A 26,875-nucleotide genomic window follows, 5' to 3' on the forward strand; every position below is an offset into this window, starting at 1 on the left:
TACTGGTAGATATATTTTCCAAAGGTAGATATATGCAAGGAAGAAATATAGGAGAGAAAGGGGAAGACAGCTAACATATATTAGGACTTACTACTAATCTGTCAAACACATTCATCCCCTTGACCCTCTGTCATAGACATTCATTTATTCATTCATTCAAGTAATTTCTCAAGCATTTCATGTGTTTCAGATAATTAGGCCCTGAAGATAAAATGATAAAGAATCAGCAATTAATTCTACCCTCATAGAACTCACTGTCAAATGACAGACACCCTTCAAATCACATACTTATTAACTACAAACTATCATTTAATGCTATGAAAGAAAAGTACAGTGAAGCTGGAAAAAGAATATAACAGAGTTACTTAATCAAGTTGGGTGGTGGGGGAAAGAGTAACAGGAAGCACTTCCTTGAAGTGGTAGTAGTTGAGCTAAGATCTTAAGACTAAACTGGAATTAAACATGTAAGATAACCATGAGAACCCCAGACAGAAAGAAAAAAACAAAACAGGATATGCAAAAGCATAATCATAACTGAGAAACTGAGAGAAGGCCAAGATATCTTAGAGTGCACAAAGAGGGAGAAACATTAAAAAGGACTCATACCCATACATTGGCTGAGAATTTGGCAAGGATGAACTCTAAATTGCTTTGATTCCAAGTTCATAGTACTTGTGATCGTTTCATATTCCTAAATAGCAGATACCCTAAAACTTAAGTATACATTAACACCAGGATTAGCAAAAATTCCGGCTCTTTAAAAAGCAGCACATGCTATAAATGATAGGCAAAATAAGGCAAATGAAGAAGTCAAAGTCTATATTTAAAACTTAAGGGGAAAAAAGGTTTAGAAAGTGTTTAAAAGTATTTATATAATCAAGTAGAGTTACCAAGAACTTCTCCCTCTGAAAGAGCCAAGGAAACATCTACTTTCTCTGTTTGATCCCTATTATCTATACAAATGTAATAAATAAAAGAATCATTAACTGATTTCTCTAAATAGTAACAAAGAATACAGAAGGTGGGCTGGCATATAAGCCCCACATGACCCTTCAGCTACTTAACTATAATCAGAGTCAGTCAAAGGGTGAAGAGAGAAAAGTGCAAAAGTAATTCCTGAGACTTCCAAGACAAAGCAATGTTGTGACATCATTAAAATACGGCTCTTAATACACAGACATGACTTTCTCAAAGTTAAAGATCTTCATGGCTGGGGGATGCAATATTTAGCAATATAGATCTTATACTTAAAAGACAAAATGATAAAGACCCTAGGAGAGTATGATAATGTTATGTATTTAGATGCCCCAGATACAAGTCTGACTTGGCTAGGCAGTTTTACAACTTGTAGGCCTCTATTTCTTCCTCTGTAAGATATAAGTAGCAGAGGCTGTGCTAAAAGCAATGTTTATTTTGTAAACAAACTATGTAAAAGTTATTTTTAAATTGCAAACCATGGTTTTTACAATGAGTTTTACTAATATGGTTAATGTTTCCATTATAAAAATTCTCATTAATAAAGGTGTCCATTCCTCACATTCGTTAGAGTAAAAACACTCTGCCTCTTTATACTAAGTTTCCTTCAAAACTCACTATTCATTAACTTCTCTATATAACCACATTTGCTGGTCTCCAGTGTTAATGTCCCACTCAGTGTGGGAGCACATGCACCATAGCAGTTGTCTTCCATAAGTCAGGCCATAATATTCAGGCCACTTAGACAGATCACCAAAAAACACACAACTTGCCTCAGATCGCCTAGCTAATCACTCACTACTCTACATTGAAATACCTCTCATTCAAATTCTATAAGCCCATGGGAAAAAATTATGAACAACCTCACCTGCATAGCTATCTGAAAGAGACAGTGGAGATTGCTTGTACTTCCCTTTAACTGATCATCTTAGAAGGATTTCACTACCTAGCCTCTGTCTGTCTCACTTTTTTTCCTCCTACATAAGTAAGAATTCTTGTTCTGTATCAATTCCCTAAGGTAGTCTGGTCTCAAAAACCAAAGAAAAGCGAATCTTAATCACCATTTACTTGTCATTCCTTCATTAAATATTTGTTGACAGCCTACAATATGTGGATCTATTCTAGACAGTAAGAATACAGCAATGATGAAAAGAGACAAAAATTCTTACCCAAAAGAAGCATAAATTCTAATAGTGGGGGCGGGAGGGAAATCAATATATGTAGTATGCTAGTATGATACATACTAAGAGAAACTAAAAAAGAGTAGGGAAATAAGAAGTGTAAGTCAATGTACATCTGTGCCTGTTTATGCATGTGTGTAAGAAAGAGGAAAAAATGATGTATAGTGATCATTAAAGTACTTAGTGGAAAGATGATATTTCAGTAAAGTCTTAAAGGACTATTAATTATTTCTTCATTTTAAATTTATTTATGATTTGTCTATACCATCAGTCATATAGACAGAAATATCTCTAACTTAAATTCCATGGAACATAAGAAAAATCAGTATTATTTCTGAATTGCTTCAAAAATATTACTTGTAAGTTCTCTAATAACCGTATCATAAATACCATATTATAAATGTCATATTATAAATACCTAAGTCATGTGTATGTACTGTGGGTGGTAGTTCCAAGGTGGGTGGAAAATTTAAATTTCAAAATGCCCTAAATAAAGTATGTGAGTACAGTTCAAGTAAAACCACATTACATTTGAGGATAAAAACATACCCAAAGGAACATTTTTGAAGCACCAAATACATGACCACATTAAAATTTTACACACAAACCCATAAACAAATCACTAAACACAAAACTAATGTTGAGGATTAGGTGAATTTCCAGAACAGCAAGAAAAAAAATACAAAACCTTATCCTAGGATCATTGGTACAATTTTTTTTTAATCTTTTTGAAATTCATATTGATACAAGAGCTGGGGTATAGGCCAGAGGTTCGGGAGGGTGAGAGGATTCACCAGAGACAGTGAGGGGAACAGAACAGGCAGATGACAGAAACATACTGCTGGGGGGAGCAGCAGGCGCAACAGGAGAGGTCTGCCGCACCATGTGGGACCCTCGCCGGCAGGCCTGGATCGAACCCGCACTGCCGAAGGCTGCGGACAGCTTCACAGTGCAGCACTTAACCCGCTGTGCCACCGGGGAGGCCCATTGGTATAATTTTTTAATAATAGTTTACTTTTAGTTCATATAAAGGATTAAAAGTACAAAATATGTTTGTGACCCTACAAATATATTTAAATTACAAGGAATAAGAATTTTATTAGTAGAGGATCAGAATATTTAAATAAACTTTATTCATTTATTAGTTCGTTCTAACTGGGCATATGGGAAAAAAAAAAAAAAAACGGAGCAGTCCCTGTCCAACTTAACATTATGTGTACAATGGACTACCACTCAACTGTAAAGAAAGGTGAAATAAATCCTGCCATGTATGTTAATATGAATGGAACTGGAAGAAATTATGTTAAATGAAATAAATCAGAAGGAGGAAGATAAAAACCAGATGATTTCACTCAGATATGGAATACAAAGATACAGCAAAATAACAAACCAAAAATCTTTGGGATCTGAGTGTACAATTGATGTGAGGCGGGAAAAAGGTTGGGATAGTTGGGGAGAGTGGACACAGTGGACTGTGGTGGAGGATTATTGATGCTTTCATAATAGGCATGGTGTGGTAATACACACTTGAAGAGGTGTGCACCTATAGCCCTAAAAAAAATACAGCATTGTAAAGTCAATGTAACTTCAGTATTATTATTAGCTAATTAAGTTTTGAAAATAAAAAACAATGTAGCAGATTCCAAAAAGTTTACTCCCTTCTTCTGTATCAAAATTCTAATGGGATAGTCTTTGTTAATAACATTTTAATGATATGAAAACAAAACCAACCCAAAACAACTATAATTATATAATGCTAATAATATAAAGGAGTTTACCAAGCAGCATACTTAAGGAAGATGATAGAGCAGCATTAACACAAGCATAATGCTTATTTAACCACCAATACCTTCTGGCTCACTTGGTTTTTTTTGTGAATAAATTTTATTGGAACATACTTAAAACCCATTCATTTACATACTGTCTAAGGATATTTTTGTGCTGTAACAGCACAATTAAATAAGAGAACAAGCAGCACAAAAAGTCTAAAATATTAGTTATCTAGCCTTTGATTAAAATGCTTACCAAACCATACTCTAAAAGACTGTTAAAATCTTTTGTCCATAGACACAGTGTTAGGTTTTGGCTTCATCCTCCCATATTTTTCTTACAATTCTATACCCATTCTCACCAGACCGATAACTTCTTTTTGAGGAATATTATTTTTAGAAACATGCTCACAGGGGGTCCTCAGAGTCACCTTTCAAATACTAAATTCTAGTTTCTAATGTGGAGTCCTGTCTGTTACAAGTGCTACTATAACAAATTCATCTTTCAAAAGTCTGTGTGTTTCTGTATAGGTACATATGCATAGTCTCTATATAGTCTGTTAATTAAAAATCTTTTAATGGTTTCTACTTTGAACTTATTGCAGTGATACCTAACAAATTTTCTATAAGCTGTAGTACCTGTTAAAAAAACATTAATGGAGCTCAACTCTTACACAGCTATTTGAAACCATTTCCTGGCTGGCCAATTAATTCTAAAGAAAAAAATTTCATATCACCTGCTTTTTTAAGGCAGGTGATCTAAATATTGCTATCTTTTTTCTAGCTGCAATGACTAACTTTAACCACCTTGGCTTTACTATGCAAGTACTAAGTGAACTCAATGTTGTTATTACTCTCTACTTACCCTACATTTCCCCCCCAGCCTTCACTGATCTGTCTGGTATCTCCTGTCAATATGAGAAAGAGATTGTTCTGTTATTATGGTGTAGAATTAAATGAAACAGTGTCCAGGCAATAGTGCTACTAGAAAAAAAAACTCTAAGATCTGGCATCTGAGTTTATCCTTGTTTCCACCCTTAACATCTTTTCCTTTCTGCAAAACTACGTAAAGCCTAAATAGCTAATTTTAATATTGCTAACTATGGGTCACAAAGAGCTACTGTCCTAATAAAAGTGTTTCCTCTTTCCAATGATTTAAATTCATTTCTCCTTTCTACATACCACATTATAAACCACACTGTACTTAATAGATGTGAACCTATTATTGAGTGTTATAATACAACTTAATTATCACTCATAAAACAAATTCATTATTTTTTGTAAACTTGTCATTTATTAAAAATGAAACAAAAATGCTTCATTTGAATTTTCAAAGAACACAACTGAAATGAGTATCCAAAGGACACAAATTGTTACCCCAAAGAAGTCCAACTTAAACACCTTATTAGAAAAGCAAATTGCAAAATAGGTGAATGATAGGTTTGTACTTACCAGAATTGTGGCAGTAATCCATATGTTGTGGAACTTGGACTGTGAAGGCTATCAAGTCTGGAGCTAAGAGAGATTCTGGCTTTCTACTCTCATTGAGCCACTTGCTGCTATGAAGGTCTTTAGTGTCAGAAGGACCTTGCAGCAATGGAATTAACTTCTCTTTTCCATTGTCACCTGAATAGAAACATTATGAGAAAAAAAAAAACTTACTAAATAAAATATTGGATTAGTTTGAAGATGCTTAATCTTAAAGTACATTAACATAGCAATTTGATTATATTCAGTCATTTTAGCTGTACATTTAGTTATACTGTAAAAAATATGACTTATAAAAGTCATAAAAAATTATGTATGATGACATTAAAATCACTCTTAACACTTAACAAATTACGTTTCAATATTTAGAATGAATGTAGCATATGTTCAGAAAAGTATGTAAAAGGAAACAATCTGAATACACTGTGTTCTAAATGTGCAGCAGAATCTGCACCTCTTCAAACATATTTTGAAATTTAGTTTGTGGTGAAAAAAATTACAAAAAAATTTGAGGAAAAAATGATGAAATAAAATATTGGTAGGAAGGTGAATTACAACCTTAATTGAAAAAAAAAAAAAAAAACCTGGATTTTCAGTTTCATTTTATTATAATAAAAAGACTTTTAAGTGTCATATGTAACTATCTCCTATTTCCCCAAAAAGTTATAAATAAAACATTCCTTTAAATTTTCTCCCTCATAACCATTTTTAAAGCTATGCAAGCTTTTTTTCCCCCTAAAATAAAAATTAGCATCTTAAAGTCAAGAGGTATCATCCTGGCACTATTAAAAAATTTTTAAGTAAAAATAAAAAAATTTAGAACCTCTGATTCATAGGAACAATGAGTAAATTCTTGTTTCAGTAACGCTCCTTGTAAAATGCAAGGCCAATTCTCCTATACAGGCAATAAAGTTTTACACGGTCCAGCTGCACATACCTGGGGCTTTGGCACAAATTTTTATTGATCCCATGGTCCCAGAGGCACATTTGACCAATGATGTGCTGCAGTACTTCAATTCAACATTCTGGATTGAGCCCTCAAGAGTTGGCAGGGGATTCTTAGATTTCACACCTAATAAAAGAAAACTGCAAATGTACTAGCCGATTGAATTTAAATAATTTTTATATTCCTTCACCAAGGCATTTAAACTTAATTATACTTTAATTATCTACCTCAGATGTTCTTACAGTATTTGTGTTAGGTTTCATAGTTTAGTGTTTAGGAGGTGAAAGTACGCAATTTTAAAATAAATGGGCTGAACTCTCATAACTAAAACAGTCAGCTCTTGATTACTCAAGCTCAAGAAATAAAAAAAAATTAAACAAATATTTGTTTAATAAACAAAAGACCTTAAAAAAATCATATTTAGTTTTAGCATATAAGGTAAGATCTTTATTTCTGAAACATATTTAACATAAATTGAATCTCATTTAGGTAAAGACATTTAATCTAAATAGGAAATTTCCTTAATAAACAAGCTCCTAAAAACATCTTGGTCAGGTAGTGAGTTGACAGAAATAAGATAGCTCTGAAAAAGCCCCTAAGTTACAACACAATAGATAATACATGCTATAAGCAAATAAATCAATGAGATTCTGTGTCAACTAACAAAAGGGGGGATATTAACATCTCTACCACATGCTACTTGCTGAAGGACTTAAAAGCACAGAAGAAAGGAATTAGCATGAAATAAATGGTAGGGAATACTTAATTCAGAAGGGACAAAATCGTTTTCTCTCTTAAGGTGAGAATTAAACAGGCAGAGAAAACTCAACAATGTTATACTGACAATATTATGAACTACTAAAATATTATTAACCAATATCTACTGAGAACTTACAATGTGTTACACACTTCATCTTATTCAATCCTAATAACAGGCCTATAATATTATTATAATTCTCATTTTATATGTTGCAACATAGTGAATTAGAGAATTTTTACTCATTCCTACAATGAGTAGTGATAAGCTAGTACGTTTAACAATTTGATGCCAACACAGAATAGTTTTACCACGCATTTTGCCCATATTCATAATTTTCCTTCTTTTCCCCATTTCACTTCTTAATCACATACACACTAACTATCCTTCATATCTGAAACTCCTTTAGGAAGAACTATATGTATATAATTAAGAAAACCATAAACTGCCTATAATATAGTGAAGATTATTCTGAATTCACTGATTTTAAACTTCAGTGTAAGAAGCCCCACTATCCTATTCATTTTCTGAGAGGTAGCCAAGGAATTAGCCATATAACTAACATATTACATAATATGCATATGATTAAAGAACATCAATTTGAGAAACATCTTCTCACATACTAATCCTTACTTCAGAAGGACCTGTTAATTTACTAATTTCCTATTGATTGTTACATAATTGTGTATTGATCAGTTATTTTCCAATATTCACTACATGTGCTTTTTCCATTTGAAGTTCTATATGAAAATTATCCTCAGAATAGAGGAGTCTAAACTTGTGTATTTATATATTTTTCCATTATTTTATTACATTTTCAAAATACATGAATAAACATTTAAGCAGCATTATCTCAGAAAATTACATGATGTCAATAATACTTTAGTTCTAGAAGTAACAGTAGTACCAACAGTGCTAGTTACAGCAATAGTATGTTATAGCACCTAACTTAATAAATGCCATGCATTAACCTTAGTTTGTTATTTTATTTATTCATCACATAAATACATTTAAAAAAAAAGGCAGCCATTGCCATTTCATTTTACACATAGGAAAAACAAAGGTTAAGTAAGGGTTTTTGCCAAAGTCTCAAATCAGAAAGTGGTGAAGCCTAGATCAAATCACATTTCTTCTTATGAAAAAGGAAGCTGAGTTACTCCACAGATTTAACATCTATGGTACTTGCAGAGTTATAATCAGTGCATAATCTATGCTGCCCCAATCATGTTAGATGATGAGATAAAGAAAGGAATAATACCTTCTATAAACTTCAGGCCCACAATCAGATTCTCATTCTGTGCCAAGTTTTCCAAAAATATAAGGAACCTAGACAGTGGTCAGTACATAGGGTTGTTGATGGTATCAGTACCAACAAAACATGAATTATATTCTGGAAGCTAATGAGATTCTGGAAGGGCAAATGGCTTTTTGGTTAAACAAATATTTAGAGAATTTTTTTTTAATTTCTTTTTTTTTCTTATAACTTTAATTCATGTAAGTTAGTTTACAACATGTGTATGATTCAAGGATACAGGTTCATGACTCTGTATGTCACTATACTACACTCACAGTCCTCTACCACATTCCAAAGGGCCAATCCCAATTTTGCTTCACACTTCCCAACTTTTCCCTCCAGTAGTCTCATTTCTACAGTTATATTTTTAGGGTTTGTATGGTTTTGTTTTTGTTTTCTTAATAATGCACATGAATGAAATCATCCAGTATTTGTCATTCTCCTTCTGACTTAGTATACTTAGCATAATCCTCTCCAATTGTATCCATGCTGTCAGAAATGGCAAGATATCATCTTTTATAACTAAGTAAAATTCCACGGTGTATGTATACCACACCTTCTTTATCCACACATCTGTCAATGGCACTTACACTCTTTATATAATTTGACTCTGGGATACAGGGCTCTAATAAATATGGGCATGTATATATTCCTTTGAATTAGTGTTTTTCTATTTTTGGATACATACCAAGGGCTGGGATTGTTTGATCATCTGACAGATCTATTTTTAATATTTTGAGTAACATCCATTCAGTTTTCCATAGGGACTAGAACTTTCTACAATCCTAATAACAGTGTAGATAGTTTCTTTTATCCACACCCTTGCCAACACTTATTGGTTCTGGTTTTATGCTACAGGCCGGCCATTCTCATGGATGTGAAGAGGTATTGTATGGTTTTAATTTGGATTTCCCTGATAAAGATGAAAATTTTTTTCATGTGACTGCTGGTGATTTATTGTCTCCTCTGAAGAAGCTTTATGTAGGTCTTCTGCTCATATTTTTTTGATTGGGTTGTTTTCTTTTTGTTGAGCTGTATGAGTTCTTTGCATATTTTGGATATTAACCCCTTGTTCAGTATATAATGTGTAAATACTTTCTCTCATTTGGTAGGGGTTTCTTTTTCTCTCAATGTCTTGGAGTGCTTTGCCTGTATGTTCTTCTATGTATTTTATGGTTTCAGGTCTTATACACAGGTCTTTAACTCATTTTTAATTTTTGTGTACAGTGTGAAACTGTGATCTAATTGTTCATGAGACTGCACAGCTTTCCCAATACCATTTTTTGAGAAGGACTTTCCTTTCTCCTATATACATATGCTCTTTGCTCTTTTATTGTAGTTTAACTGTCCATATACGTGTGGATTTACTTCTGGGCTCACAATTCTATTCCAATCATCTATGTAGCTTTTTATTTGAATATCGTGTTTTGATAACTATAGTTTTGAAGTATAGTTTTAAGTCTAGGGGTGTAAATACCTCTGATCTTTTTGTAAACATTGCTTTGGTTATTCAGAGTTTTCTGTGGTTCATATAAATTTCAATAATGTTTGTTATATTTCTTTGAAGAATGCCACAAAATCTTTGATAGAAATTGTGCTGAAACTATATATTGTTTTAGATAAGATCGCCTAAAATGGCTTTATTTTTAAATTATTTTATTACACTGTTGCATTTACCTTTACAAACTTCACAAGCCTACCTTGAATGACAAGTGGTATTTTTTAATATCTAGTTCATGTTATATGTAAGACTCTTTGTCAGAAGTTGGCTAAAACCTCTGAAGAATCTCATGGCTATATAAAGCATCTAGGTTTAGACTAATGATTACTATATATTTGGGAATTTCAGCATGTCTTTATGTTTGTAAGGGTGCAGAGCCTGGTTAAAATACTGGAGAACATCTGAAAAAAGTCTGACAAGAAGAGTTAATAACTCATTTTGGATGCAAAAAGGAGGATCACTGGACTGAGTGGATATTTTTCAAAAAGGGAGAATTCCAAATTTCTTAGCAGTGTCTCATAGACAATAAATGTTCAATAATAAATATTTTTTTATTTTTGACATGTTTATTAACACATATGAGAAACTGAAACACTAACAGTTATATTTGTTGGCAGATCATGTCATTAATTCCTTTTTCCTTGGATTACTTTTAAAGGTTTAAGTTTGTCTTTGGCACACTAGGATTTTATCAGGAAGCATCCATTTAGAAATATAGATTTATATTTCCTGTTCAGGATTTATGATTCTTAAATTGAAGATTCACATCTTGCAATAATTTTTTTGGGGGGGAGGAGATAAAAATAAAAGTGTCTCTCAATATAGCCTCTCTCCTAGTTTCTCCCTCTGAGAGTCTTACTAGACATAAAGAGACTGTCTCCTTCTAGTGTCCATATCAACATGTATTTCACATTTTCATCTCTATTTTCAGTGACGAATTCCAGATAATGTCTTAATATTTACATTCAAATTCACTAATATTCTCTTTGGCTGTGTCTCAACTGCAATTTAGTCCATTAAATGACTTTGGACCTCCAAACATTTTTATTTTTCAAAATACCTAATCTTTGCCAAAAGCTGTCCCTCTGTCATATTGTAACTCCATCTTTTACATCTTTGACTTTTTAAAACTCATTTTATATTATTTGTGATAATTATAATATTTGAAATTGTAAATCTGCCAATGAAAGTCTCTGCTAATGCTTATTCTTGGAGTATTTTCTAAATTATTGGTAATTTTAGATCCTGAATTTATGTTTCACAGTTTTCTTCTTTTAACAAAATGCCAATGCTATTGTAATGCCAAAGATTATATTTACTACTAGATCCCAGAGATGTAAACATTCTACCTGGGATCACATATACACTAACTTATTGACTATCTGAAGGTTCCTAGATCACACATGAAAATCTGAGTTAACACAGGACTGTGCTTACAAATTCTCAGGCAAAGCATCCTCCTACTACAAAATAAAGACCAAACAAAAGTGGGGTGTGATAAACAGTCTGCTTTCCACTAGTCTTCTGAATTTATGAGCACAGGAAAATAGAACATCATTTCCCAATTTCACCCTACTTGTCTCCACTCTCATTTGGTGATTAAAAGTAAACTAGGGCCTCCCTGGTGGTGCAAGGGGTTAAGCACAGCACTGTGAAGCTATCTGCAGCCACTGTGGATCCCAGGCCAGGGAGGTGACCCACATGGCATAGTAGACCTCTCCTGTCATGCCCACTGCTCCCCTCAGCAGTGTATTTCAGTCAATCTGCCTATTCTGTCTCTGGTGAATCCTCTGACCCTCCACACCTCGGGCCTGTACCCCAGTTCTTCTATGTATAAAATAAATACTTTTTAAAAAATAAAGTCTGTCAAATTTCAAACAAACAAACAAATAAATAAAAATAAAGTCCATTGTAATGAGGTTACCAGAGCCCATTAAGACAGTCAAAGCAATTGCAGCCTACTATCCATTCTCATTTTCACTTACTAGCTTGTTTTGGAACTCTTTTTTGCTTCGCTGATGCTCACTTAGAATTATATGTGAATTATATCCAGTATAATGTCTATACAGGAAAGTTTTTCTAGTGGCCATGTTTCTTAAGTAAATGTAATTTTATAGGTTTTATAAATAAATTTTCTCCTCCCTACGATTTCTCCCATGATATATAAGGAAGTAGCAATGTGTATTTTTTGAGTATATGCATAGATATTAAACATACTGTGAACCCCAAAATGTACTTTATGCTGTTTCAGTTTTTATATATAAAGTGGGTATAAATCACTACTTTCCTCATAGAGCTTAATCATGAACCCTAAAATGATCAATGGAAAGTGGTTAAAAGATTATTTGGCATAGGGCCTCCCTGGTGGCGCAGTGGTTGAGCGCTGGGTTGCGACTGCCTGCAGCCTCTGCAGCGCCGGTTCAATCCCCGGCTGCTCCAGGCCACCGGAGGAGGGTCCCACATGGTGCGCAGACCTCTCCTGCAGCGCCCATTGCTCCCCTCAGCAGTGTATTTCGTCAGTCTGCCTGTTCTGTTCCCCGCTCTGGCTCTGGTGAATTCTTTCACCCTCCCACACTTCTGACTGTATCCAGTGCTTGTATAAATAAATAAATCTTTAAAAAAAAAAAAAACTTCAGATATTAAAAAAAAAAATATTTTTTGGCATATAAGTGTTCAACAAATGTTAGCATATTCACCTAGAGTGTTACTATTACTACAAACAACACAAGTTTGGAATGCAAAGTTCATTTTTATACACCCTAAGGAGTATTAAGGGAGTTTACTGAAAGATGCACTTATCAGTAAACCTTTACTAGAGCACAATTCTGCAATCAACGAGCTATGTAATCTTGGATTCAAAACCATGTGGTTCAGTTTCTTCATCTAAAAAAAGTAAATAGTTGAATTTGATAAGTTTGTAAGTCAATGATTAGTCACAATGGAAGGAGATTAAATACTACATAATACTATATGGAAAGAAAAAGTGATGCTTGATGGTAATATTGTCATATACCATACCTTCAGTATGTTTTTATTGGCAAAGAAAATTTACAATTTTGTATATATATTGTAGAAAAAATATGGACTAGGTAAAGTCAGTAACTAGCAAAAGATGAGAAAAACAAATCTAAAAGAATAACTACAATTTGTTTATCAACTCATATTGCAAGGATAACTTTTGATATCTTTTTTATCTACCCCTAGCCTCTAGAGTTATGATGCCAGGTGACGAATGATACTAAATTACTACTCTATGATACAAATAAAATAGTGATACAGTATTACAGCATTTTCTTCTTGGCTGAAATAATATTTAAATAATATATAGTACCCAGTTACTAACAGCTATGACCATTTAATATCACCTCCATGTATAAAATTAAAAAGATAAGAGGAGAAGATACAAAAATAAAATACTGCGGGGGGGGAAAAAGTGGCTGCTTCTTGGATTGGGTAATTTCATCACACATATGGCAAGTGAATACACAAAATTAAGTTCTCAGTAAGAACCACAAGTGGAAATATCCAAACAAAAACTACAAAGCAAAAAATCCTATTCTGTTAAACTCTATATTCTGACAGTCAAAGTGAGGAAGGAGGAAAGGAAGTCATCACTCTTGGACACTGAGAAGAAAAAATACTTGGAGGCATTAAAAGCAAAATTGAAACTTTTTACAATTAATACATAGGAAACCTAGAATCTTTTTTAAAATACCGTATAGTAAACAGAAGAGGGAAACTGTGGCAAAGATCTGAAAGACAAAAGAGTTTTAACTTCAACAAAAATACTAAATGACAAGCTGGGGATGTAAAAGAGGTCAGAGTAAAAGGCAAAACTGTTTCAAATGCGCGCTCTTGCACATGAGTGCACATGTGTGCACATGTGTGTTTAGTCTTCTACTCTAAGAACCCTGACTGTATGCAAGATTCAGTCTTGCTACTTCAATCACTTATGTCTAACCCATGACAAAATCACTACACTACATAAAACACAAGGATATAGAATGATACTCCCTGTTCATGGATTGGAAGGATTAACATTGTTAAAACGGCCATTTTATCCAAATCAATATATAGATTCAATGTAATCCCTATCAAAATTTTAACAGCATTCTTCAGAGAAATAGAACATTACTGAAATTCATATGGAACCACAAAAGACCACAAACAGGCAAAACAATTTTGACAAAAAAGAGAAAGAAATATGGCATCACACTCCCTTACTTTAAACCATGCTATAGAACTATAATAATCAAAACTGGAACAAAACAGAAAAACCAAACAATGGAATAGAATTAGAGCCCAAAAATAAATTCACACCTACATGGAGATTAATCTAAACAATGGAGTCAAGAGTATACACTACAGAAAGGAAAGTCTATTCAACAAATGGTGTTGGAAAAACTGTACATCCTTGTGCAAAAGAATGAAACTACCATTATCTCATGCCATTAACAAGAATTAACTCAAAATGAATAAAAGACTTGACTGTAAGACCTGAAACCATAAAATACATCGATGATAACAGGCAAAACACTCCACAACATAGGCTTCACTGATTGCTTTGTACGTTCATCTCCAACAGCAAGAGAAACAAAGTTGAATATGAACAATTGGGACTACATCAAACTAAAAAGGGTCTACATCATAAAAGGAACTATAGCCAATACAGAAAGACACCTAACTGAATAGGAGAAAATGTTTGTATACCATATATCTGACAAAGGGCTGACAACCAAAGTCAACAAAGGACTCAACAAAATAAACCAATCAAAATATCTACAGAAGGGTTAAAGGCATTTCTCCAGAGAAAACATATAGGTAGCCAAAAGGCACATGAAAAACTGTTCATCATCATTTATCATCAGAGAAATGAAAATCAAAGCCATAATGAGATATTACCCCATACCTATGAGAATATCCCAAATCAAAAAGACCAGAAATACAAGTGTTGGGGGAGTGTACAAATACAGATTAAGTGAAGTCAGTCAGAAGGCGAAAGACATATACAAGGTGGTGTCACCTATACATGTGGAATATAGGGAAACAAAACAAAGGGTCAAATAAAACCAAACCAGTAAACAAACTCTAGAAATCTAACTGTAGAATTGAGGCTACCAGAAGATAAGGGAGATGGGGGAGAGCAGAGGGGTGAAGGGACATCACGGAGAAAGATGAAGGACTTTCATTGCTTGGGTGGTGTGTGTGGTGTGGTAACAAGCACCTGAAAGGTTTGCTCCTATTGCTCTAAATTGTATACAATGTGGTAAACCAATGTTACCTCAATAAAAATAAATGAATGACTAGTATAAACTTCAAGTAATAAACTAAATGATTTCTGGAGATCTAACAAACAACATAGAAGTTGCAGATAACAATACTACATTATATGCTTAGAAGCCTCTAAGAGAACTGATCTAAATTCTTTCACCACAGAAAAGAAATGGTACTAACAGAAGGAAATGGAGCTGTTCATTAGCCCTAGTGTAATCATTTCACAACGCATTGTGTGCAGCACAGAATATGCATTTTACAAAATTCAACCATTCATAATAAAAAAAAATTTAATGAAATAGGAATATGGAAGAACTTCCTTAGTATGACTAAAATCATTTACAAAATCAGCTAAATCTACTTAATGTGAGAGATTGAATACTTCATTAAAACTGGGACTAAGTCAAGGACGTTAATTCTCACTACTGTTATTCAACATAGTGCTAGAATTTCTAGTCAGTGCAACAAGACAAGAAAGGGAAAAAAGGGGTATCAATTTAAGAAAAAAAAAAAAACTATCCTTTTTTGCATGACATAATTTTGCACAAAGTCAAGGAATCTTCTTTTTTAAAACTTCTAGAACTGGGCCTCCCCTGGTAGCACAGGTGGTTGAGCACCACACTGTGAAGCTGTCCACAGCCTCTGCAGCACCAGTTTGATCCTGGCTGGCAGGCGAGGGTTCCCACATGACACAGGTGACCTCTCCTGCCTCACCCGCCGCTCCCCTCAGCAGTGTATTTCGTCAGTCTGCCTGTTCTGTTCCCCGCTCTGTCTCTGGTGAATCTTCTCATCCTCCCTCGCATCTGGCCTGTACCCAGTTCTTATATAAATAAATAAAATGAATCTTTAAAAAAAAAACTTCTAGAACTAAAAAATGTGGTTATTAAGGTTATAAGATATAAAATTAAAAAAAATTTAAAAGCTATTTCTATATACTAGCAAGAAATATATTTGCACAATAAAATTAAAGGCACAATATCATTTACAATAAATGATAAATGAAAAAAAAATTCAATAAAAGTAAAACTAGCCTAACATGTAGAGGACTTAAATGCTGAAAACAAAAATGGTGAAAGAAATGAACAAATGTCTATATAAATGAAAAGACATTGTTCATAGATGTGAGGGCTGAATATAGTAAGGATTCTTATAGATACTGACAATATTTTTCTCAAAACATTATGAAAAGGAAAATAAACTAGAATATCTAAAAACAATTCCAAAAAAGGAAAGAAAAATCAGACCAGCCAGGAATCAAGAAAACATGGTATTGGTGAAAGAATAGGCACAAAGACCAAGAGACCAGAATGGAGAATCCAGAAATACACATACACAGATAAGCCAAGTAACTTTTTTTTTCACTTGAATTTATTTTATTATTCTTAATTTGATTATATATATAGTAAATATATATATATATTTTATATATATACATTATTCTTTATATATATACATTATTCTTCCTTTTTTGTACAATGCATGCTGTCTCCTCTCAGGTGCTGTCCTGGCAAAATCCCAGCCAAGTAATTTTGACAAAGTTGTAAATGCAATTCAAGGAAAAGAAGTCTTTTCAATAAATAGTATTGGAAATGATGGATGTCCACACCACCCCCAAAAAAAAAAATAAGAACAAAAAACAATCAACCTAACCCTAACAACCTATTTAAAAAAAAAAAGTCACAACACAGCCATGTGTCATTTAATGATGGTTCAGTCAATGACAGACTACATATTAGTACCTATACATCTAGGTTTGTGTAATTACATTCAATGATATTCATATAACAACGAATTCACCTAATGACATCTTTCTTAGAATGTATCCCCATCATTAAGGGATCATGATTATAAATCATGGACTTTAATGTAAATGTCAAATTATAAACATGGGGGGGGAGAAAGTTTTCAGAACCTAGGATGAGGCAAAGAGTTCCTTAACTTAACACACTAGGCAAAGCCATGATCCACAAAGGAAAAAATTTGGTCTCATCATAATTTTATATCTTGCCTTGTGAAATATGTTGAGAACATAAAAAGGAAAGCTACAAAGACCTTTTAAACACATCTACACTAGAACACAGGATATGTAAAGACCTCTCAAAAGTCCACAGTAAAAACACAAACAATTCAATTAGAAAATGCACTAAATACAACAATAAAATTTATTATTAAAAAATAAATAAATAAATAAAGAAGATAGCCCAGAAAAAAAAAAAAAAAAAGAAAATGCACTAAATACATGAACTATTCAACCAATGAAAATAAAATGGCAAAATCAAATGCTGGGTAGGTGGAAAAAATGGATCATTACATTACTGGAGGGAATGTAAACTGATTCAGCCACTGATGAAAACAATTTGGCAGTTTCATTCAAAATTAAACATTCAAAAAAAAATTAAACATTCAACTACCAGACAGCCCAGCAACTGTACTGTGAATATTTCTCCCCAAGAAATGAAAACTAAAGTTCACACAAAAACAAGGACACAAATGTTTACAGGACCATTACTCATAAGTCACAAGCTAGAAACAACCTATATATCCAAATGATAGTTGGCCAAGCAATCTAATAAAATCCATACCAAGGAATATGATACAGCAATAAAAATTAACTGTTTAAAAACACAACTTAGATATAGTTCGAGACATGCGCTAAGAAAAAAAGCCAATCCTAAATATCACATATTCTGTGATTCCTTTCACACAGTAGGCCCAGAAGCGTAAAATAGAAACAGAAAGCATATTAGAGATTACCAGGATATGGGACAGAGGAAGGACTGAGGAGTAATCATTTAGAGCATATAAGATTTTTCATGGAGTGATAAAAAGGTTTTTAAATCAAAAAGAGCTGCCAATTATATGATATTGTAACTACACTAAATACCATTAAATTACATACTTTAAAATTGTCAATTGTGTGTTATTTGAATTTCATCTTAATAATAATTATAAAGAGAAAGGGAAGAGAAAAGGCAATCATCAACCCAGGGCACATTTGAAAAGAAAACCCACTGGTTCACATATAATCTAAAATAGTTGAAAAATATTTATGCCTTCTCAATATCCCTTTTAGTTCATGTTTATGAAAATTCATTTGCAAAAGTTCAGTATTCAAGTAATAAGCAGGTACTTGCTTGTTCTAAAAGTTAAAGGGGACAATATATATAGGAACTTGTATATGTAGGTGGGATTACTATAAATCTTTATGGACTAATAAACTTTTAATTCTTCATCACATTCATCAATTAATTACAGGACTATTCCAGATTTTATATTCCAGAAATGTATCCAGTCTTAACACCTATAAATTACTCTAATGTTCTTGAGAACTATTGAAAACTACAAAAAATATTATTTAAAAAGTTTTCTAAAAGATTTTTAAATATATATAAATCTCAAAAAGATATTCTAGTAATTGGTATTTCTTTATTATTAACAAAATAAAGCTAGAAAATCATTCCTATTTTGCTGAAAACAATTTTTCATACCCAAGTCAGAGGCATATTTCATATATTATTTAATGCTTCTACTGACAGGTATAAGAGATAGAATATTAGCCTTCAACTCTGAACCACTAAAGAAGTGACTAAAGAATATATTTAGCCTTTTTATCTAGTCAAAGCACTGGAAGCTAAGTGGTGTCTGCACAAACCAATCATTTCACCAGCAGTTTTATATTTCTTTAAAGCCTCATATAAAAAGCACCTGCCTAAAGTGAGTAATGGAGTTTTATATTCATTGCACTTAGGAACAGCGTATGTAACCTATTCCGTTTTCCTCCCTTGTGGAATATATTTCAGCTTATATTGCACAACACATTACCGATGCATATAAAGACTCTCTGATCAGCCATTTGGACTTCAGTCAGCAACCTGCCTGAGTGCCTTATTTTTTTTCCCTGCCCTAAATAACATACTCACTTTATTCAACAACTGAAGTGAAAAAATCTTTTTAAGATGGTGATCTTACTTTCCTAGTAAATATGTAACACATGTATGTGTATTAACTATATTTGGAATGCAAATACTGAAACATAATCTTTGAACAAAACTGCACAGTTAAGAGTTGAAAACTACCTGAATGCATCATTCAGGGGGAATGAAACACAAGCTTATGTGAAGCCTTTGTGTCTGTTTTCTCTTCAGAACAAATTCCAATTAATAAATTATTGTGACCACACTAGCAACAAAAGCTAAGCTAATTTTGATCCATTAGAGGCCTAGAAGTAAGGTCAAACTATTCCTAAAACTGGATCAACCACACATTGGCCAGATCCCAAAATATTTTTAAGACATAAGTATCCCAATAATTGCTAAAATGTCCCAAAACAGGAGGGAAATTTATCAAAAAATGGTGAAAATGGTATGGTTCTTTGTAATGGAGATAGAAATAAAAATTAAGTACAACTCACAAAGAGTAATGAAGATTAAAGGGAATGATAGAAATGAAAATAAGAATTAGGAGATACCAAACAATTATAAAATTATGGCGTGGTAATATAAAATGCTTGAACATATTATAATATTACAGATGAATGAATGAGTAAAATATAACTGAAAGTGTGCAAGGCAAAAGCTCCATGCTGCCCCTTGCTGGTACCCTCAAGCAATAACCAAGAGTTAACATCAATTAATGAAGCAATAGGCCAATAGTTGATATCAACAAAAGACATTTACTTAGACCCAACTATGCAAAATTAACTGTTAAGTATTGCAGCATAAAAGCTATAAAATACAGTGCCTGCCCTCTAATAGCTCACAACCCATTAAGAAATAAAAAGATAACCAGAAGCCTAGTTAACTTCCCAACAGATTATATCAAGTACTAACAAGAAATCTAGGAAATTGGCAAATACATGATAATGAGAGCTCAAATCCAAAGCAGGAGATGGAGTATTTTTCCTGTATTTGCCAGAGAGCAAATATTTTTTGCTTTGTGAGACACAGAGTTTCTGTTGTACTTACTCAACTCCGTTGTTTTAACACAACAGAAAATAACGAATAACCATATGAAAAACAGCAGTGAGCTGAATTAGACCATGGGTCATATTGCCCATTTCTGTTCTAGAGTAGCTGTCCTCAACAGTGGATCAACTTAAGATTAACATAAACTTTAGATTAACATAAATAGGTTTATTTTAAAAACCAACACCCAATCTGACCGTCAGAGATTCCAAAATAAAAGGTCTGGTGTGAGATCTGCACATTAGTATATTTTAAATGCCTTATATACTGTTCTAGTGGCAAAGAGGTTTTGATACAAGAAACCTGCAAGACCTAAAGAACTGCACTTGTATTCTCACATCCCTCAATTTTTGGCCTGCAAATGGAAAGGAACCAAGGTGGGACTGGAGAGCAAAATGTTTATAGTCACAAAAAAGTTTGACATTAAAAATCAATATTTGAGTAGAAAAAATATCTGCGTTCTTATGATCAGTGCAGCGCTATTCACAATGAAGATATGAAAACAACATAAGTTCCATCAGCAAATGAATGAAAGATGATGCAACACATACACACATACACATACAATGAACTATTATTCAGCCACAAGAAAGAAGAAAATTCTGCTCTTTGTGACAACATGGGTAAACTCTGGGTGCATTATGCTAAGTCAAACAGAAAAACAAATACTCTATGGTATTTATACATTATGATATTTATACATGGAATCTAAGCACAGTCAAACGCTTGGAAAAACTTGAGTAAAAAGAGTGGTTGCCAGGGACTGGAAAGTGGTAGAAGCAGAAGATGATAATGGATATAAACTTTCAGCTGTAACCTGAATAAAGTCTGAGGATCTAATGTATGACATAGTAACTATAGTTGATAACAATGTATTATGTAATTGAAATCTGCTAAATAACTTAAGTCCTTGTGCATATACATGTGATGGATGCATTAATCCTGTCATAATGTATATGTGTATATCAAATCATAACAATGAAACACATTAAATATCTTACAATTTTATCAATTATACTTCAATACTGAAAAGTCAATATTTGAAAAATGATTATAATGAAGAATAATTTATCAGTATTTAGGTAAGCTAAAAAAAGAAAAGTTAGAATAGTCTTATCTCCTCATTTTGTCTATATTCAAAATATAAAGCAAAAGTGTGCTAATATTTAAGGTCAAGACAGTTGGCAAGGAAAGACTGCTATAACTAACGAAAATCAGCAAAATGGACTCTGAAATTCACAGAACCAATTATAAATTGATTCTAATTCATTACTGAATTACAGGGTTCACAGCATGGTGATAAACACCATGCTAGGAGCTAGGAGCAAGACAAACACATTTCCTCTCCTTAGGATATTTAAATTCTAGCAGGAAATCACTAAGTATCACCAAAAAATCACCAAAATAGCCCCAATATCAGTGAAAAACTGAAGATCTGAGAGGATAAGTAACTTATCCAAGGTTACAAAATACAACCCAACTGGAGCTTCAATCTAGCTGTATTCTGAAAACTATCAACACTATCCTAGTAACCATTCACTAGCCATTAAAACAATTACAACACTAAATTGACTGTGAAACATGAGAGAAAATGCAAGAGTAAGGAAAATAAAATGTGAAAGTAACTTTTTTAAATGATTAAGTTCTCCAAAATTTTTTTCACTGTAAGAATTTTTTTGAACAACTATGGTAAATTTTCATCAGCTAAAAAAGTGTAATATATGTGGCATATACTACCTTTAAAGTGTACATTAATAAACCATCAAGGGCAATAATAAATAATATTTCAAAGAAGCAAAATCCAACATTCACAAATTAACCAATCTAAAAACCGAAGTTTTTATTATAAAAACTGTAGTGTTCAGGTTTCATTGTTTTTAGTATCAGTAATTCTTAATGCAACTTGAAACATTTATAATCTCATAAGTTTCAAAGAATTATTTTATAACTTGGCTTAATTTGTGAGAAAATAGCTTATATGAATGCCAGTTGTACTTCTTTGGAAAGACAAATGTAAACCTATTTAGTGATCTGATTTTCTCTTTCATCTTGTCTCTAGTTTCTGTGTAGATTTATAATGTTCATTGTTTCCAATTTTAACAAATCACCTAATGGCAGAAAGGAAAATATGTTAACCTTAGAATTATTTGCAGTTGGAGAAATCCCTTTTGTCTGGCCCATACAGGGCCTGCAATCTGTTTTAAACACAGATTGTCTGTCTTTCGTCTGACAGCCACCAAGCTGCACAAATTACTTTCTGCCTGTTCACCTGTTTGCAGCTGCGTCTGTAAGCTAGAGATTCTGCAGTTTGACTTGAGCAACCACTTCAGGATTGATGACATGTGCTGCTGATAAAGTGAGCAATTTGAAGAAATTACTGGCTATAGTTATTGAAAGACATCTGGGCATGAACTGAGAACTAGAAGCCTTCAATCATGTGCTTGCAACCTGCAGTGGCGGCAGCAGTGTTTGAAGTGATACCCTACTAAAAGAAGTTGGCCCTGGCACTAAATAACCAAGCAATGTATGGAACATAATCTCTCAAATGAATAATAAAAGGTTCTGTCTTTTAGCTGTAAAAATTTCAGGTTTGATCCTTTCTTTGAAATATTCTTTGAGAAAAAAATATATAAAACAATTAAATGTTCTTGATTCTATCCTCTGAGTTCACGTTATATATATCTCTTATTTCCTATATAATTGATTTTTTTCTAAACTGCTACTATTATTACTGCTATTAGAAAGTCAACATTTATAGCATACCTACTACATGCTCCATTCCCTAACCCTAGGAAGAACTTTATGTCTATTATCTTACTAAAAGTCATGTCAAGTTTATTAAATCAAAATTAGTATTCCATTTCTCTGGTGGAAAACCGAAACAAAAGCTCCAGAAACTAAAATGATGTCACACAACTGTAAGCGAACAAGGCTATGGTTTGTTTGCCTCCTGATCAAGAACTCACTCAACTATGCTATCCTGTCTACTCTGCCTTTATCCCCCTGGTCTTTTGATTTACTTCTGATATGTGATTAACAGCACATTTTATCACTCAGGCTAGCCATTAGGAGATGTGGTTTCTATTCCACCTTCCTGTCTCATTATACTGAAAAAAAATTCTAAATCAAGATCAGTATGAACTGAGAAGCATGATGCAATCAAAATGCGTACTTTTTAAAGTTCAGGTACAATGCTAAAAACTCAGAACCTTCACACATTTGTTTAAATGAAATGCTAGTAAAAGTACATGTAAAAGCATGTCAGAAATAACAGCAAATGCACACCTTTTATGACAAAATAATTCCTAGCACTGGAAGAGGAAGAAATCATGCCCGCTTAGGTGTTACTGAAATAAAATAAAGACATTGTTAAAAATATTTATAAGTTTGAAATTATCAATAACAATGAATAATTGATAATTAGCAAGGCATACCAATGTTAGGCCAAATAAAATTGAATAAGGGACTAAAATAAGGCAGTACTATAAGTACAAAGTCAGAACAAACTTATTATATCAGTGCCAGAGAACACTGAATTAATATATTCACAAATGTATGTGAAACACAAATTTAGTGTGTTCAATGCAAAACTAGATAGAAGATTAAAGGCCAATATTTTTAGCATCATTAATTTTTTCTAATTAAAATAAATATGATTTTGGATAACCACTTGAACTACTCTTCATCTGCAAATATTTATAAACTAGTATAGATCAAATAAAGTAAGGGAAGACCCATCAGGAAATCTTAGGTAAATAAACATAAATTAAACAGAGTTTACCAGGTCTCGTTTTTGTGCAATGTCTGGAATTTCTTTGAATTTGTACACATTTCAAATACAGTAAAGGTCAACACTTTTGAAAATAATTCAATTAAAATATGATCAATAATACTCGAGACTATTGGGGAAAAAAAAATAAAAGGTTATTCCATGATAGTTCTCAGACAAAATTACTATCCAACATTAATCAAAAAAGAATTCCTACTCTAAAATAAGTGTGCAGTTAAGCAAAAGATATAAGGGTAATTCGCAAATATTCATCTGAAGATCAATTTTCAAACTATCAAATCATTAAACTTGTTTAGGAAAGACACTAAAAAAACTGGTTTTTTCATTTGTTAGATGGGACATGTGAAAAGAAAAAATGCCTTTTTCAAAGGTACTTTTGAATAAATGGTTTTCAATTATTATTATTTTGGTATTTAAATTTCCATAAACTTAGAAAATGAAGTGTAAATACAAGTATTTCTTTCAGAACAAATTTAAATACACTGGCAAAAATGCCCAAAATACACTAACATTTCATTGTTAAAATTAAGTATACTGAAGAGATGGAAAGTCCAGTCTTCAAGTAACTATATAAATTTGGCTTTTACATTTCAGTATTCATAAATTGGATTAAACACAGATTTGACTAACTCTAGTCACTAAAGAGGATATATATATATCATTAATGATTATAATAAATCAAACCTCTATTTATATAATGATAAAACAATAAAATTCTTACAGATAGCACCTAAGAAATATCATCTATGACACTATTCTTTTTCCTAATCATGTCATGAGTTCACATTTTTAACAGCAGCTTTTATTTTAAAAGACCTAAATCGTGAGAACATTCTTACGTACCACTTCATAACTTTGACACAAAGTAAGTATAAAAAGATTAGACTTTATTTGGTATAAAATCAGTTGGCAGTTTTACATCTGTGCATGCAACATAAATACACCAGCTGGCATCTCAAGCTCACACACATATGGACTTCAAAACAGAAACTTCCTTATTTGCAGCACTGCCAGAGTAATTTTGTATCCTCTACATACTACAGCTATTTGTCAGGGCCCTGCAGGTGTGCAATGCACATAAACACACAGCTGTAGTCCAGCAAGCCAAGTGTTCCATCAAACACATAAAGGGAGACCTCAGCAGTTGGATTAGTCATCTCTACAACAGGTCCAGGGAGAACAATATGGGTTAGTATTTTTGGAAAAAGCAAGGATGGGAAATTTATGATTATGCTAGCTTTACCAAATAACTGCTGGATTGTGTCATTTTGAAAGCAATGCCTACTTACTAAGTTTTTGTTAGAATGGTTGGAGAAAAGTAGAATTTATTTTTTAGTTTTAAACATAAATAACAATCTATACATTGGTTTAGTAAATGCAAAATGTGAAAGTTTCCAATTTCATTTTGGATTTGGAAGTTGTTGCAATTGTATACCTTGACTATAATATTTACAAGTATACTTTAAAATGCTTACCAATTCTATATTTGATTATATTTATATTTTTCAATTCATATATGGCTTAAAATGAACTTAAGAGTACAAGTGTTTACCCAAAACTGTGTATGCCAGCATTTAATTATCTACTACTAGTATATTAATATTAGACTCTAAACAAATATATAGTTCTCAGATAGGAAATGAAAGTGTATTAACTAACAAATGGCTGAGGGGAAAAATGAAAATATAAGACATGATCAGTTTGCATTCATGTGAAAGCGCTTAACCAAATTAAATATGACCTTATTAATATTCTTTAAAATATCAGGTAAGCACTTCAAGCAGTTGATAATTATGACTATAATAACTACATTTCCCCCAAAATACTCAAGTCCATCTGGCAGTTGACAAAACATGAAAGTTATCTTTTAAAATGAGCTTGAATGCATTATGCCTAATATACTAATCTTCAGTGAACTTGAGGTCAAAGAGTTAGTATCAAGAAACACTAGCAGACTCTGCCATTCATGAGGCTTTTTTTGTATCTGGAAGGTATAAAAGTATTTCAAAATTATGTTAGTCTAATATAAACCCCACCCTTGTACACAAAAGGTAACTTTACTAAATACTACTATGCTTTAATTGAGCTAACAAAAACACAATCTAAAGTAGGAAAAGAGCAAATGAGGAATAAGAAGTAAAAAGCTTATAATTATTTAATTAGATTTCTTTAAAGTAAATTATCTCATGTCTCACTTTTTATGTTATGAAACTATATATAGAAAGTAGTTGGAATTCAACCTGAATCCCTGTATTTACTGATAGGTCCCTGAGGTGTTATTCATAGCTCTTTAAAGTTTCCTAGTAGCCTTAAATGCTCCAGGTTGAATCCAGCTGAGTTTTGGTTTTGAACCTCACAGAACAATATGCAACTAAAATGCTGTCATCTAGACATGTGTAAAATGTGACAGTAAAATATCTTGGTCTTTAATGTTCACAATAAGATACATTTAAATCAAATTTATTTAACAGTACATGTTACTTATTGTTATGGAACTACTCTAAAACTTGGTGGCTTAAAACAACAATCTGTTTTTTCCCTTAAAGTCCTGTGGATTTTCTGGATTCATCTGGTGCTTCTTGCCTGAGTCTTTCTTGCAGCTGCAAAGGATAAGTGGGGGCTAGTATCATCTGAAGTTGCCACTGAGCTAGAGATCCAAGACGGTTTCATCACCCACATGTCTAAGCCTTCTATTTAGATGAATGGAACACATGGGGGGCAGATAAACATCTTTTCCCTCCTTCTTTGTACTAGTTTTTCACTAGCTTGGGCTTCCTCACTTAACAGTCTTAAGGAAAATGGACTTTCTTACATAGTGGCTGATTTCTTTCTTCCAGAGCAAATATTCCAATTGATCCATATAGAAGCTTCAGGCATCTCAAAATCTAACCTACAGAGTCATACAGTATTGCCTTCAAAGACTGGCTACCTCAGTA

At 32.7% G+C, this 26,875-nt stretch overlaps 1 protein-coding gene across 12 annotated transcripts in view; it reads right to left on the reverse strand.

Moving 5' to 3' along the window:
• The window catches only part of VPS13B (vacuolar protein sorting 13 homolog B), a 622,702-nt gene that overhangs the window by 431,664 nt on the left and 164,163 nt on the right, over positions 1-26,875 (reverse strand). For 10 of the 12 annotated variants that reach the window (XM_054692064.1, XM_054692063.1, XM_054692065.1 and 7 more), the window contains 2 exons: positions 6,351-6,485; positions 5,378-5,551 (listed from right to left, as the gene is read on the reverse strand). In XM_054692064.1, the coding sequence (XP_054548039.1) occupies positions 5,378-5,551; positions 6,351-6,485 (309 nt within the window). Of the gene's footprint in view, positions 1-4,712; positions 4,834-5,377; positions 5,552-6,350; positions 6,486-23,412; positions 23,497-26,875 lie in introns of those variants that run through there. The other 2 variants (XM_037503418.2, XM_054692071.1) reach the window with 2 other exon arrangements.

This window comes from Talpa occidentalis, unplaced genomic scaffold (genome assembly GCF_014898055.3).
Source record: "Talpa occidentalis isolate TD23 unplaced genomic scaffold, MPIMG_talOcc4v2.1, whole genome shotgun sequence".
NCBI lineage: Eukaryota > Metazoa > Chordata > Mammalia > Eulipotyphla > Talpidae > Talpa > Talpa occidentalis.